Source organism: Pseudopodoces humilis, chromosome 8 (assembly GCF_049639895.1).
Source record: "Pseudopodoces humilis isolate 2021_Gansu_Grassland_sample_001 chromosome 8, ASM4963989v1, whole genome shotgun sequence".
In the NCBI taxonomy this organism is placed as follows: domain Eukaryota; kingdom Metazoa; phylum Chordata; class Aves; order Passeriformes; family Paridae; genus Pseudopodoces; species Pseudopodoces humilis.
The window spans coordinates 24200362-24217207 of NC_142207.1; the positions used below are offsets into that span (position 1 = coordinate 24200362).

At 40.1% G+C, this 16846-nt stretch overlaps 1 protein-coding gene across 11 annotated transcripts in view; it reads right to left on the reverse strand.

Annotated features, from left to right (window-relative positions):
* The window catches only part of PIKFYVE (phosphoinositide kinase, FYVE-type zinc finger containing), a 63912-nt gene that overhangs the window by 39289 nt on the left and 7777 nt on the right, over positions 1 to 16846 (reverse strand). For 10 of the 11 annotated variants that reach the window (XM_014249332.2, XM_014249336.2, XM_014249339.2 and 7 more), the window contains 7 exons: positions 14041 to 14159; positions 11185 to 11356; positions 10298 to 10505; positions 7827 to 7916; positions 4797 to 4935; positions 2096 to 2253; positions 1185 to 1296 (listed from right to left, as the gene is read on the reverse strand). In XM_014249332.2, coding sequence (XP_014104807.1) covers positions 1185 to 1296; positions 2096 to 2253; positions 4797 to 4935; positions 7827 to 7916; positions 10298 to 10505; positions 11185 to 11356; positions 14041 to 14159 — 998 coding nt within the window. Of the gene's footprint in view, positions 1 to 1184; positions 1297 to 2095; positions 2254 to 4796; positions 4936 to 7826; positions 7917 to 10297; positions 10506 to 11184; positions 11357 to 14040; positions 14160 to 14972; positions 15053 to 16846 lie in introns of those variants that run through there. The other variant, XM_014249341.2, reaches the window with a different exon arrangement.

A 16846-nucleotide genomic window follows, 5' to 3' on the forward strand; every position in this document is an offset into this window, starting at 1 on the left:
GGTTGCCAGAGAATCTGGAGACTACCTAGGTAATTGCCATCAGCCTTACTGATGCCTCCAAGTACCTCAAAATAAAGTTATCATTATCATGCCTTTGGCTGCATCGAGTGCAGCAATCAATTGAGTCAACAACACCATTTCTCCAGATGCTTGTCCAGAAGAATTGAGATCAAACAGTGCTTCCAGCTGATGAAAGCAAGAATTGATTTTAAACATATAAACACCTTACAAATAGGGATGCATAAAGACTAGCTAGTTAAGGGCAAGCTTTTAACAGGACACTGAGACAGCTGACTAGCTATCAGATGAACCACAGAGCAATCTCAAGGGAAGCCATATGACTGTGTCCATATGACTGAAATGCATGAGGAAGACAAATGCTATCAGCTGCAAGCTTTCTGTCTGAAGCCTATGGGACAGCTAAGCTATTCTTCCTTGTAAGAAGCTGAAGAACATGAAAGGCTCTTAACTGAATGCTTTCAGTTAATTTCAGAGATATCTTGCTCAAGCTAAAAAACCCAATAAAATCTCTCAGGCTAGTGACTGCTCCTACCCCTCAGCAAGTTTGATTCCAGTGAAGTGCAATAGGACAGAATCTCTGGTCACTAGTTCCTGCCTCCCCTCAAGTAAACTAGTCCTGTTTGGGAGTCATGAAAAAGACCCCATCCCAAACTTGGATCATGTGGCTAAGGTACTGAATTACTTATTACTGCATCACTGGAGATCAGAAGAAAGTTACCAATACAATAGATCTAAAATATCCATTTGGATTTTTTTTTTAAGGAATTTTGAAACAGAAAATCACCATTATGTCTCTGTTACCAGTAAGTGCATGCAGATTCTGCACATAACATAGCTGCCACAAGCACAGACTGTGCCATCTTGAGCCCTCTGTGGAAGATGTCCACCATGAGAGGCCTTGCTCTGAAGACCCTTTTCTTCACTCTAGGCAGCACCACATGTAACAAGTCACTCTCCACAGAGGACAGCCCCAAAGTTTTCTGGGCAAATTAAACCCCCCAGGCTTCAAACCACTAAGGAAAAAGGCCTGGGTCCCTATTTTCTGTACAGGAGACCTGATTTAGAAAACATACTGCAGCTGTTGAGAACAGGATTAGAAAAGATTCTAGTCAACAACCAAAACCAAGAAGAACTGTATCTTTCAGCTTTCCCACTCCTTTTACCTGCAACGGTCTGTAGAGAGCATATTCATCTCTGAAGAGCTGATCATGATGACTGACACATTCCAGCCAACGTCCATCAACCAATGCTTGTCCTATTGCAATGGCCTGGACCCTGGAAGTGTAAGAATAGAGATGGTTTTCTATGTTTTGCTCTAAACACATATCATTTATGATACAAGCACACTACAAAAGGGAAGAGTCATTTGCTATGCACTATTTGACCTGTCAGTATTCCATTCTCATGCTTAAACAGACACTATTTACAATACTGGGGCGAGGCAGCACAGTGTACTAATTCATGCATGGAGCTAAATAAAGAGACTGCCATTACTCTGAACTCAGCTGAGGTGTCCAACATATGATTAAGACATGTTGTTTGTGCTCCTCCAATATTGTTAACTTGAGTTATGTATATTGATCATAAGCATGGTAAGTAGGAGGGAGGGAGGACTGTTGCTCTATACTTAAGAACTATCTCAGTTTTATCCCATTTCCACATAATTAAATACACAAGATTGTTTATATTCACCTACACAGTTAAGAGCCTGCCAGCTCCACTGAAAATTTAGCTATCAAACATTATTAGTGATCTCTGATCTCAGAGGCAAACTTGCTCTTTGGAGTACCGGTGAACACTTTTGGACAGTTTTTGTAACACACACACTGTTCTCCAAGTGAGTGATATTTGTCCCAGAAGCTATGCCCCATACTGGTTTCCAAACCAGACAGCCTCCTGTGATTTTTTTGGGCACATTAAGTTAGAATGCAACCTGCTCTGGTAGGCAGTAAAGAGGGATCTGAATTTTTTCTCTCATCTCCCTGCAAAGAGGCCTGTATCTGCAGTCTAAGGTACCCTTTATCAGCTCAAACTCACAACCTCCTTTCACAGAGACGGAGGACATCAGGGTTACCTCGTGGTTATGTGCCCATTTCTCATGAGCCAGTTGACCAGCTCTTTTCCCACAATACAGTTGGGATGTGTCCGCAGCCAGTAGCGATGGTCTTGAAATTCCATACCACTGTTATGATGGCAGATTTTCTTCCACAGATCTTTCAGCTGGACCGAGTCCTGGACAGGGAGATGTGCAAGTTAATTACCAGTCTAATCTCAGCACTGGTTCCAAGGGCATCAACCCAGGCCTTCAGATCACCTTCTATATCAAAAGCCCTCCATAAACAGGCACAGAATCTAAGCCATTCCGCAAACAGATATAAAATCAGCTCCTTATTACCTTCCATTTATATCCAGTTGAGAACAATTAAAAAAAACAAAGTGGTACCCTTAGAGATAAGGGGGTTTTGATGAGGCAACATTTTATGCTGCCTGCCAAACACTTATGCCCCCACTACTGCCCTCTTGCACCCTATTCTTAAATTCAGGGGGTGCATGCAAACACAGAGGACATCATCCTTGGCAAGAAGGCTTTTCTATATTATCTGTGCTCAACCCAGGCATTATGAACATATTAGTCCAATATCAAGACCAGATATAAAGCAAGTACTTAACACAGCAATGTGTTAAAGATACTATCTCTTATTGAGAATCCGGTTTTTTATTGTCCATTATGAAGCTTTTTAGGCAGTATTAGCTTTGGGCACTAAGAAAAAAAAGTGTGTATTCCTCCCAACTCAATTAACCATTTTTGAATCTGTGGATCTCTTCCCTTCTCTACTTGGAACCTTCAGTCTATAACTAGAACTTATTTTGGAGCCTGTTAAACATGTGTACCAACTCTTCTGGCTGTGCTCCATCCAAACTGAGCTGTTCTCTCTGCATCTAGCTGCTTTTGCCTTACCATATGTGCCCTCACTTAGCACAGCACAAGCCATTATTATGGGTAGAAACTGGGATGTGGGATTATTGTGACCAAGCAGCACACCACCCCAAAGTGTGGACAAGAGATGCTGCAGCTCACTTTCCCAAATACCTCGTTTGTTCTATTTTTGTGTAACAGAACTTTAATTAAATTATAACTGGTTTCAGCTTTCCAGTTAACTGTCAGACCCATGTTATTGCACTTTGCAAAGGGTGTCCTGAGGCCCAGGAGTTACGCTCCACTTTTATTACTGGACTGGCTTTGTGCTTTCAGTTCCAGCAGCGGCTGTTCTGGGTATTACCCTAGAGCCAGTGCCAGCAGCACCCCTTCCACACCTGGTACAGAGTCAAATGGGTCAGTACCAGAACACTGATACAATCAGACAATTTGATGCAACTGGAGTCTCCACAGTTCAGATGTCATGAACTGGTGAATACAGTAAACTGAAGAAATTGGCAGAATGAAGCAAATCCTTCCAACTCAAGGATTTTGACCTCTAGTTCACTGGAGCATGTGCTTATCCCAGCATACGTACAACCTCCTCTACCTTTATTTCACGAGCAAAGTTCATTAGTCTTCTGAATGGACTAGGTCAGGCTTTAAATTAACTCCTGACATAGGGTCAACTCCACACAGTAAGGGTAATAAACAAACAGTAGGAATGTATAGAAAATCATTCATTAATTCACACTGTCTTCTGCTCTTACATGAACAAAATAGTACCAGTACTCCTTTCTCTCAAAGAAAGAAAATGGACAAAAGATTAAACAATGTGAAGCCAAAGAGCACCAGGACTTGAATGTGTTGCTTCAAGTTGCATTCACAGAGGATTGAATTTCCTTTTTTCCATCCTGCATGAAGCAGGGTGGTATAAAGATATGCCTTAAACATGTTTCTCCCTCAGTTGTTATCCATCTACAGAGCAACTCAGAAAGGAGTTCTGTAACTAAACAGCAGTGAATGTTTCTACACCCTCGGGCACATTTGAATGCATACAGCAGGCAGAACCTGGTAACACAGAATGAGCCTGATTTTAAAGTAGCAATGGGGTGCAATCTTGAATCTTTTAATGTGTGAAAAACACTGCCTTCCCTTCTCTGCAACTTCTTTGCCTTATTTATTGGAAACACTTCCCTTTCCTCCTCTCAAAGGAAATTAACAGGTTTTTACTGTTTAGAAATACATACAGTAGCTGCAACATACAAGATTGCCTCCGGGGGCTAAGGGATAATAGGACTACACAGAACTGCCGCACATTGACTTTTCTTTTAAAAGGAAATCATTACATCATTACAATCTTCTACAAAATCTTTCACTTATTCTGCAAACAAATAGAGGGGCCAAGTTATGTTTTGGCCCAATAAGCTATAAGGGCTTTAATTTATTCATCATGCTGGAACTGTTTCAAAGCAGCCATTTAAAGCTCCTGATTATGTGGCCTATGAAAGAGAAAATTTCAACTTAAAAAAATACAAAAACAGGTCAATGCATTACAGCTGCAACCACAACAGGTTTAACTCAAAGAGCCACCATACACCAACTCCGCACTTAGCAAGCCTAAAACTGTAAACATTTGTATGCAAAAACCCCATGAAACTATGACTTATTTAAGGAAGACAGTCATGTCCAAAGCAGCATCAATATTCTCCATCTCTGCTCCCCCTGGAGGAGAGGTCCAGGTACGAGTGCTTACAGAAAAGCCTTAAAAGGCAGCAAAATACTCCTGCTGCATGACACAAGGAAGACAAACTTCACTGTCTTCACAGTGTAAGGCAAAGAGAAGAGTGAAAGGTACCAGAAGGATTTTGCGCTCATCCTCGCTGGTCTCTGCCTTCATATGAGTGCGAGTGGCCTGGGGGCTGACTGATGTCTCGTAGGCAGGCACCATGGGTGACCCTGACCGATCCAGAGACAGGTTAGTGATGCTGGCTGACCTGCAGGGGAACAGAGAACAATTGAAATGTAAGTATTCATCGTGTGGTGCTTCACCAGAGCAAGCCTTTATCTTATAGCATAATAAAAACCAGCTCAAACCTGGGACACTGTTTACTCTTGTCAGTACAGACTGCTGAAGGCTTTCTCCCTTGTCAAAGCAGAAGAAAGGCTCCCTAGGAAGCAAGTGTATTGCTTTGGAACTGCTAAGGTAAGCATAAACTTCTGTAAAGATCTTGTGTGAAGCAGTTTGAACTAAGTTTAGGCACACCAATTCATACGTGTCTGTATTTAAATAGACTGGGGATGGGATGCTGGGTAATTAGAAGCTCCAGCAGTTTGGAGACAAGACAAACGTCAGCAAGGATGGCCAACACCCAGATCCCCATAACAGAGCACTGAGATTTCCTCCTCTCATTGTTCCATGGAAAATTCCTTGTCCTCAGCTCTCAAATACATGGCTGAAAGCTTGCAGAGTCTGAAGTTTGAGCACTTGTTCCCCAGAGTTGTTAAACCGCTTTCTGAAGCTGGAGGTCACTGTAGCTGGCAATCCTCCTTGTACAGGGATACAGAGCATCCCCTTATCTCAGCCCAGTTGTTAGGAAATCTTGGCTGTGCCCTCCAGCACATACACACCGTTTTGCAATTATCATTGCAAAGTTTCAAATGCAAATCCAAGTTCTACATATCTGCTCCATTAACCCACAACTAGACCTGAGACTCTGAATAACCAGAATGCAACTTCTCATCACATAGCAGCAATTGCAGTGATGTATCAGTGCTAAAGCACTCTAAGGAGTGAGGATGGAAAACATTTCTGCATGTATCAACAGGGAAACTCAAAATGCCAGTGCTGAACTGACTGAAGAAGTTTGCACCAATCTCATGAAAACAGTTGCCAGCCTCTAGCCATCGGAATGAAACTTTGATAACTTCAGAGAGCTTGCTAACTGGCTAACAGACATATTATAATTATTCCCAAAAATTGTCCATGGATGATGTGGCTCAGCCCAGGCATGAAAAAGCAATGCCACCCTATTTCAGTTTTTATACTGCAGCTAACAGAAAGCATCCTAATGTGCAAGGTGAGGCTGACATGGAAGTCACTCCTCCCAGTTGTTTTGCAACAGCTACTTTAATTGTGCTGCATGCCTGTAAACAGCAGGGATTTTTTAACTTGGGTGTAATCAAGTTAGAACAGTGAGATTTCACATCTCTGTCTTTATTATCAACAATTATATCTGGGCCTTTATGATACATATCTTTTTAAAAAATAGAGGGAGATTTTGCAATGAAAATGCTTGTCCTTTAGAAGGATCTGCAAGGGAGCAGTTTGAACCTTGCTTGCAACATTGGATTGTACTGCTGGGGTTCTCTCCCCTCATAAAAACCAAGACTGAGAACACGTTTCCCACCCAAAGGGGAAAACAAATAGCAATATGTAACTTCTTTTACCTGCATCTAAATGCACTCAACTTGCAACTTTTCTGCTTCATCCCCTCTAGAAAGAGGAATATTCAACCTTCTCTCAAAGAAAAGGCTACAGCTGCTTTGAGAAGATCTAAAGGCTAACATCGCTTAACCCAAAGACAACAGCTTGCTTTCCAAGGGTTCAGAATTTTTAACAGAGATATATTATACCTCATCATTACATGTATCCAAATAAACAAGTACTTTTGGTGAGACCATGAACAGCCAGAGAGTTAAAATTTAACTTGAATAAGCAATCTGGGCCTGCCAGATCAAGATTAGAACTATCCTACTACTGCATGTTTGAGCAAACAGCAAAAGCCTTTTAAAACAGAGGTATATTCAAACAGGAAGCACGAGACCATCCTCAAGGTTTCAGACATTTATTGACGTCACAGCAGTTATTTAGCATTGAACTTTTAATTCTGGACTCCTTGCCATGTTTGCCCAGGATTGATTTTTGGTACTCATTTATTCACCAGTACTTTACTCCTCAAGGTGAGATCTTTGGGTCTCAGATGTACAGTCAGTGTGCATCTCCTCCTAACCATCCCCATCACCCAGAAAATAAAGGCTCCAAGCAGTCCATTCTCCAAAAGGCTCACCCAGCATCCTTCTCAGCTGAGCTCCCTTGTCTTCACTGGTCCTTCCAGATCCCTCCAAACTGCTAAACATTCCGTCTTCCTCTAACACCAATGCAACGAAATCTCTGAGTGTCCCCTGATTACAGTTCTGAAATCTGGATTATTTTTGCTCTGTTCCTCACCTCCCTGCCTTACCTTCATTTCCTTAATTTAACCATAAGGGAAGCAATAACCACCATAATAGAAACACTGTGAAATGGGAGCTACTTGTACTTCTAAAACCAGCCTATTCAGTGGGATTAAGCTCAAGTACTCACAAATTATGCTAAAGCTCTCAAGAACACTTTCAAGTTCATCCCAGCACTCTTTCATAAAGATCTATGAAGAGATTTTAGTCTGAGGAAGCCTGGTAATTTAAACAAGATTATCCTTAATGAAGAGCAAAGGAAGCAAATGGGGACACACACAAACAAATAAACAAAAACTACACCTCTGCTCCCTGAATCTTTTTGTCTCCCATCACGAAGTACATGTTACTCCCTTTTCTTCAGGTTCCTCAGAACTGTACTTTTCTTAGCCACTTCTTCCCCCTCCTGTCCTCTTCACTACCACTTCTGCTTGACCAAGTCAGCAGTAAACTACAGGCCCTCAAAAGTACATTTGTTAACAGGAATACATATACAAATGGTTCTTCCTTACCATTCTATGGGCAGTGAGATGTCCCATTTTAGACATGAAACAGCACTTTCAGTAAAAACAAGCCTGGAAACACAGGCCTTACAGCAACAAGTGTGCTAGGGGTGCATCCAGAACAGAATATTCAGAAATTATTAGTTTACCTGTTTCTAGCTGGTGACTTCCCTGCATCCTCCTGGACAGACCCAAGGCGTGCAGACAACGTGGTAGTTGCAGAGTCTGGGTGAATCAAACTGCAGGGAAAGGAGCGTGATAGAGATGTTTGAGATAATTGTGACATCCAGTGTGTCAGAACAGCTGTAATTAAAGTACAGTTAATTGTCACATTACCTCTCCCTCACACCCATGATTGTTAAATCAACAAGGGAACAGGGAGAGCTTTCCCCATCTGTAGGCCAAAGGTATCTGGAAGACAGTGCTCCTGTCTTCTTCCAAACTAAACTCTTGAACAATAAAGACTATTCCTACTTCTCATATTATCCTACTTTCCCTATTTCCCTTTCTTACACATCTTGCTTTCCTACAGGCTGCTGTTAGATGCTTTGGCAGTAAACACATTGTCCTCATCTCCCCAGCATACCATCTCCGCAATCCAAGCAATGCTATCCATAGCTACTGCTAGACAGCTTTTGCCAAGATAGCCTGACAACCTTCTATAATTGTTTAACCTGAAACTGATCACCTTTGCCCCCTTTCTCTTTCCATCCCAGGAGGAAGGACAGCAGATATTCGAACACCATCAACAGAAATTCCTGTGAGCAAAACTGTATCAGATCTAAGGCACTACAGTCCAACTGATACAACCACCCTGCTGTGCTCTCTACCACAATAAATGCTCCTAGCAGGATAAATGCTCTTCATGAGAAACTGTAAGCAATGCAGCTTCACTGAGTAGCTGTACTTATCCAGAATACGCCTCTCCTTAAAGGACATGGCCCTTCAAATGAGTTAAAGCAGGACCTCTGTGCTTCGGCTGTTTGAAGAGCAGAGCGACATCTGACAAGTATACGCAGCATCAGTGTCCCTAAATGCTTTTCTTGCTGCTTTGCAGCATTTTATCTCAGATACATTATTTTGGAAAGAGACATCTCCCAAGTTTTTTTTTGAAACCAACTACTTCTCACACAGAAGCCACTATTAGAACACAACCTCTGCTTCATTATGAAGTTGTGAGTTGCCAGTTCCCACTGTGGCACCATTTCAGTTCAATATCTTGAGTTTAAATCTCTTAAATTCAATCAGGAACTTACAAACAGTATTTAAGAAAAGCACTGTAACCCACTGCAAAGTGCAACAAGCACTGACGAAAATGTTAATCCTGCTAAAGCAACAATAAACCACCTAATCCCAAATCTTTTCCTCTCACATATAAGAGAGACCCACATTTATTCAGTGTCTCCCAAAAAGACTATATTCTATTATAGTTATGAACCTTTCAACAATAGGAATTATTTTGAGTGCTACAAGCTGCACCAAATAAAGATATAAATTCTTTCTTTACGTGTTCATGTCTACAGGCTGCTGAATTGTTGTTATAAAGGTACTAATAACACTTCCAAACAATTCCTTCAGTATTTTGTACATTTGAAAAGAACATTCTGAGAACACCTACTTATTCCCCAATTCAAAATTTGGTAGTATTTATCCCATGCTTTGTTAGATTACTACCACTTTAAATGACCATAACATTAAACCAGAAGTACTTTCTTTTATTTAGGCCTAAAGCTGATAATTTAAATGCTTCCAGATAGGAGCAACATACTCTGAAAAGCAACAAGCAAAGCAAGAGTCAGGGCATTTTCTGAAGACTGAAAATTATTTGATGGGTTTTTTTAAATACTATCAGGAGAGATCTGCTATGGGACACATGTCACTAGCACTACCACTCAGTTAAACAAAGGTTCTGACTCAAGACCGCCTCAATAGTTTCACATCTGCCTGATCTTCTGTTTTAGGGAAATGAGCACAAATACCATACCTGATTATTTCTTCTTTCCCACAACATTAAATTAAATCAAGGTATTCCAAAAATAACTTGCATAATACTTGAGAAATACAGTGTTCTTTTATTCATGGTCCAAAAATAAAGATCCCCTCCTTTAAGAGCAACAGGAATAAATACACTTTGGAAGGATATTAGAAAACCTTGAAAACTGTCCTTTCAATCCCACTTCATCTGAAACAGGCGGTTACTTCCATCACTTCCCTTTTACCTACACAGAGAAGCATTTCTTACATTCTCTTGCCCAATTCAAAACCTGACAGATAAAGCACCAGTGTTACACTGATTGCCTCTCAATACATAGGTGGTTAGAATTTGATTTTGGTTCTGTCTTTTTAAACTCTGAAGACAAAAAGCCTGCTCTGTCACTGGTACAGAATCACTGACTCGGTACATTAAAGGAAGAACTGCAAATAATTTGAAACTTCACAAGAAATGTTTCCACATTTCAGCTTGAAGAGAAGAATACTACAAGCAAACACAGGATTAGGTTCTTTTTACAGGAGCTGGAATCTAAGTTTCCTAGGTGGAAACCACCAGTTTTTGTCTAGGTAGCTGTAAGCCTAAAAACAGTTGAGATTCTGGAGCTCAGCATGAAGCCATTGACTTTACCTTTGCCAGGTCAGATCCTCCTCCAGAAAGATGTTGCGGCTGGCTTTGCGGCTCCCAACCGGTGTGCGTGGCTCACTAGGATCCAGCACAGACACAGAACAAGCAGAATCTGACAGGGCATTTAAGTCCTCTCCAATGGAGTTACTGTCTGTGGAGTGTGCATAGCTTAAGGCTATTTTACGGCAGTAAGTGCAGGCTCGGAGATCCCCTACAGAAAAGGGAACCAGAGACTGTAAGCAACAGGAACAAATAATACTCTGTTCCTACTGGATCAGAGGTGTATAGTGGTGGAAACAGAAGGATTTTCTGTTTCAAAACCTCTTTGCAAGTCTAATTCTCATACTCTCTGAAAGGGCAAAACCCTGGATAATTACACACTTGGGGAATTTTTCCAAGGCAAATGATGCCTAACATAAGATCAGTGAAAGAGGAGAGAAGAGAGAGAAAAGAGGAAGAGAGAGGGAGAGAGGGAGAACACAAGAACACACATGTCCACTGAAATGATAGAACAATAGCCAGTCAGATATGACACACCAGCTGATGTCTAGAATTTGGTAATTGGCATTCAAAAGACTCCCCTCACCCTCAATTAAAACATGTGGCTCATACTTTAAAATTACTGTTAGTAAAAGCAGCTTTTACTTGAGCATACTTTTTTTGTACTGCACACCCTTGTTTAATAGTGGCCATATTTGTTTCAGTAAAAATTAGCAGGCATGGCATAATCCACCATCTTTCATAGAGAAACTGGTAGAATTAGGTCTTATGGTTCGTTTTCCTTATTTTTAAGCCCATTATAGAGCTGTACAGCATTTTCTAGAAGATGCCAGTAACCTAAACAGAGGTGAGCACACAGACTGTTCTGTTTCTCAGTGAATAAACCCTACCTGTGTAGCCCATGAATTTTCCAGGGATTTCCTGATTGCAGCATCGACTACAAAAGATCTGCCCACAAAGTCGACAGTGGTGCCTCCTCCGGAAGGTGGTGAATTTCTCACTACAGTCATAACATTCTTTGCACTGGCTGTCAGGCATCCAGTACTGCTTCAAGTCACTGTCCTACAAGGGAAGACAGCAGATAAAAGCTTCTTCTTCTGTAAATATAAAAGCATGTTTAGTTTCATGACTCCTTGTAGACTGTGCTCATGGAAAAGAAAATTTCATATATTCACATATCCGTGCACATGTTTACACATTCTTGCATAAAAGCACACAAAGGATTTTTCATGTGGTTTTACAGGAAGGCAGAAGGATGAAAGTTCTTAACTAAAAGAGCAAATCCAGTAGGACTTTGTTTCCTTTATCCAAGATGTAAGCAAAGCAGAATAAAAGTATCATACAATGCAGATAAGTCAAAAAGAAACAAATATATGAAATAGTGACTGCTCTCCCCTCTCATTTGCCCCCAGCACATGAAAGGTCCTCAACCAGCACAGTTTAAAAATTAAAAGGAAAAAAATCCACCAAATACTAGTTGAAGCTGTTACCTAGGAGTAAATTAAGTTATCAGAAATTATCACTGCACGAAGATCATTTCAACAGCTAATATTGGGATATGTTTTGAAAGAACTATAGATAAATGTAAAAAGTTTTATTATTTGATTGAATTCTTCAACACTTCAGTAAAGAGTTGTAGAAGCCTGTCCTAGATCGATGTTGTTTCAAAACTCCAGGTTAACTGCTATGTGAAGAAAACTGAAATTCACATTCAGTAGATAACAACGTATATTAATTACAGCATCGGTATAGCCACAGGAAAAACAACATCTTAAAAACAGAGAGTTAAAACTTCCATTTGGTGTTGAAGCTACAGAGCAAGAAAAACTCTCAATTGTGATTCTGAGCACACCAGCTGCAACTGCCATGGATAGAGACAACTACTAATGGTCACATGACAGCCTTGGCTGTTCAACTCTCTTTGCTAGAGTTCAGTTCTGGCAAAAAGCCTTTTCAGAGGGACTGAATACTCCAGGTTTTTCTTAGGAAGAGAAACTGCTGCAAGTATTTTCTCAAAACAATCAGAGAGGAGAATAATCACACAAAATAAAGGTGATCTATGCTCTCTCTTCGCATAATCAAAAAAAAACAAAACAAAACAAAAACAAAACAAAAAAACCCTTGGTTTTTATTTTAAATTGGGATTTATTTTTGGAAATTCACAAAGTAAAGTTCACCATAGCTGCTAGATCAATTTTGAGACCAAAGCAGTTATGATCAACAAGTTAACATTTTCATGCTGTCCTCAGCAAAGAAAACCCACACAGAAAGAGGTTGAAGACTGCTCAAGACAGTCTAGTGTTTTAGAGAATCTAAAACTTTTTAAGATAAACACTCAGCTTCAAGCAGGGAAAATTGCAGTGAAGAGCTTTGCCAAGGAACTGCTGCAAAGCTGCAGGGGGTGCCACACAACAGCTTTTGTTGCAACTCTGCATGATAAGCCAGGGCTCTGGATGTACCACAAACACCAGTGCTGTGCCCTGCTTGCATGTGACTATGTGTCCAGAAACCCAGCCACTGCTGGTGACATCTCCCAGCTCTCTGCCTTCCTTGCAGGCTGTTCTTGTCATGAGGGAGGGCTCAGAACAGAAGTCTGGCCCACCTCAGCAGTAGAGGCTCATTAGAACAGCACCTTCCAGAACATGACAAAAGTTTTCTACAGAAGTAAAGAGGTCTCCTGTAGAGACAGGCCAAGTCCACAGCAGGAACAAATTGAAGTGCCTGAAGTCACTCAAGCAAAACATGGCTGCAGTCAAGGGCAGTGATACCTTTTGTACAGAAGTCAGCATGCTGACAACTAACAGTTTCCAGAAGACCTGGTCATATTTACTGCTGTACCCTGTCTGTTTCAGCACTTCTACACAGCTTCTCTAGGGCCTTCAGAAGTTGCCACAAACTGAATTATTAGTAAGGGGCACACTCAATGCCCTGCTTACTGCAATGAAAGGCTTCTGCTTTACTCTCAAAAATCTCTCCATATCTATCAAAGCAAAATTATTCTTATAAGCAGAATAGCAATGGAAGCTTAGTAAGCTTATTCAAAGTCCACCTATAAAAGCTATCAAGCCAAAAGCCCTTTTCTTCCTCTACCAATTTAATTAAATGTACTTTTGCCTGTTCATGTCTTGCCCACAGACATAGCTATTTATACCCTCATTTATAAATAGTTGTGGATTCTTTCCTCAGTTAGAACCTCTTCTTAAAGGTATGGTCCAACTCAGAAGATGGAAGTGAAATCAGCAGGTCAGTTGCAACCACCAGACTTCTTGTCTATCTAAACAGAAACTGATTAACAGGGCACACCTTCCAAGCAAATACTGCTGACCAATCAATACCACAGTAAGTAGCAGATTAAAACCACGCCGGGACTTCTCATTACTATCTATGACAGTTGATATGTTTCACCTGTCCTGGTTAGCCTTCTAGAGAAAAAACTATCGGGGCTTTTTTTCACTAGAGTGAGTAACACATAAGTGGGAAGGAGTCTAAAAAGAGAGTCCAAACACGAGAAGCCAAGTGAATGCAATAATTCACTCCCCCAACATGACAGATGTTTGGCAAGTCAAAAGTCAGCATCAAATGAAACTGTTTCCCCTGCATTCACACAATGCTTTATGAGTTTATTCACTCATCCTTCAAATATCCAGAAAAAAAATTCTCATAATGTATCTAAAAACAAAATTCAGAAAAGTCCAGTAAAGAGTTAATTTTCTAGGTTTGGTCTATAAATGCTTCTAAAGAAGTACCTGGCTCTTCCCCTCCATGATTTCTTTGAGGCGTTTTAAAACAGTGCTGAGGCTTCTTAACTGGACTGCAGTTCGAGGATCATGACCTCCAAGAGGTGGTTCAACTTTCCTTCGATTGTCTGGAAGGGAAGAGAGCGATATTCTTTTCTTCCATGATACATCAACATTCACATCACAGTACAAAGCCACATTAGAGGGAAAAATATTCAGGTATATACATATTTTAGAAAGTTACAATGTGTATTGCTTCTTACCCTTGTGTTCTTCTCCCCCCAAAGGAGCTACTGATGCCAGATAGTTTGCTGTGACTGACATTTTAAATACCACCCACTGTGTTTACAAGAAGCCATTTAAGTTCTCTGAGAATGAAAACATCTTTCCAAGAAGCGATTTTCAACCTACTAGATGAAGCTTGTAGTAGTCTATTACAGAGCACTGAGGTCTCATTTTCAAAATGCCCTCTAAGGATACTAATGCTTACAAAATAATTGCTACAATATACATGTTAATTCTAGGAGTAGTGTAAGTCAATGCTTTAACCTGAACTTATTTATAAATTACTACAGCAAAAATCAGGACTCTGTTGCTCATTCCTTTTAAAAACAGTAATTCAGAATAAAATGCACTCAGAAGTTCACATTTTTGAAGGGTTTGGGGTTTTTTGGTTTGGTTTGGGTTTTTTTCTAAGAAAAACATCAGGTCACTAAGAACTTGTACAGTCATTCTTGATTAACTGTAACAAAGAGACTCCTTAATAAGAATGTAATACAGCCAATTTCTTTTACTTTGAAGCATTGCTGAACAATTTATAAATAGGCTCCTTCTCTCCAGAAAGATTTGAAATCACAGCTGTCTATTTACCTAAACATTTAAACATTTTCAGAGTCTCTTTTCTTAATCAACAACTGTCTGAATAGTTTAAAGTTTCTTACCAGCTTCGTTGCTCTCCATCTGACTAGTGTTTTATTTAGCTTGCCCCTAGTAGAGGAAGAACAGATATGGCTGCTTTCTGTTTACTGCCTGAGCTATCCCTGATGACAGCAGCAATGCTGACAGCTCTGTTAACTGTTGCTGTGCAGTAACAGCTACGCTACTGCCTCGTGTGCAGCAGACTAAAATCCTCCCTGTAATGTGACCAAAACTGTGGGATTCCATGCCTTCCCTTCAGCTTCTTAGGAGGTATTTTTAGTCAATCAGCCCACGCTTTGCTGCTATGTACAGCAAAGAATGCATGACATTTTCCTTTTTAAGAAAAGAAACCCATTTCTGTAACTAGCCACTTGGAATTGATTTATTTTTAAAAATCAAACAGACTTTTGGGCAGTACAAAGTTCAGTATTCCAGGGTGATTAAGGGGACTTTCATATTTCAAGAAGACATTGATAATACCAGAGAAATCTCTGGCTCCTCCTTGTTTCTATCACAAGATCTGTGCTGTGTTCACTTCCTGGTACTTCTTCTGAATTCAAGAGTATCTCCTTTCCAGGAATGTTGCTTCCAATTCAAAGAATTATCAGATCTACTACCAATAAATCTTGTCAGGCAAGCAACTTCCAAAAAAACAAACATACACAGCACTTAGGAAATGTCACAGTTCTTGTTAGTTAAAAGCCCTTTTCTCTGTTCTATAAAACAATGTCAGAAGGATGTCACCTACATAAGAAAAAACATGCCGTCAGCAATAGCAGCACGTGGCCAACCTGTTTATTATACTAGAGAAGTTGACTGATACTCAAATTAAAATTCAGTTGTTTCTTTTCCTTCTCAATCATGAGATTTCTCCCTTTCTGAGGAAAAACACAGGGTATAGCAAGAAAGTAAGAAGTTATTGCTCCTTCAGCAAAGGAAACACTGTTTAAAACACCATCCTTCAAAAAGAATTTCCATGTATCAATCTTAGGTTAACTTTTACCCTTGATCCAAACTGCATTATTATAAGTTAAAAATTAACTCCTACATTTTAAAAAAAACAACAAGTTAACTTATTTTGACAGTAAACATCATCCTTCTTGTATGTATTTATGGTTGCTGATCCTTGGTAAAGCCATGGAGAAAAACTCTGAATTACAGAAATATGTTTTTACAGAGTTTCATGACTCTGTAGTATTTTAGCATTCATTTTACAGTGACAGACAAAGCAAAACCACAAGAACTGCTTTGTTGCAACCTAGAGCTTCAGTTTATAGGACAGCTGACCATATAGTAACACACAAGGTAGAGATTCACACTTTCAACAATAAAAAAATACCCTACCCCTGCCAGAGATGCTACAGTTTTGCTAATACAAAACAACATTAAGTGCTTTTTAATTACTTGCTGCCACAGCATAGAATTTCATATACAATTTCACTACCACCACTCAAACATCACATCTTCCTCAAGTCACTGCCATAAAAAGCACTGCCACAAAAGGTAGGAAAACTGTCCTTAAATTCATTTTATAAAATGCATTTTCATGTTCCAAAATCATTTTGATTAGAAAAGATGCTCTGGTAATAACTTGCACTACAGTAATAATATAAAATAACTAGATGGTTTCCAGTAACTACCACACACTTTCCCCAGGCCTTCTTCCCCTTCTATGATCACTGGCCATTCCTTGCTCTTGCTAAGCTCCTTTGCCACTCCCTGTTACTGCCACTCTGCTACAATTGTCTAGAATTAACAGCATTATCCTGTATGACAGGGCAGCAAGCTAGAAGTGCTTTTAAAACCCATGCTCCCTCTGCAGCAGTCAGCATTTCCAGCTCTCCTTAAACAGGATTTGCAAGCTGTGACATTATCTCAGTGACAATAGTCTCATTAT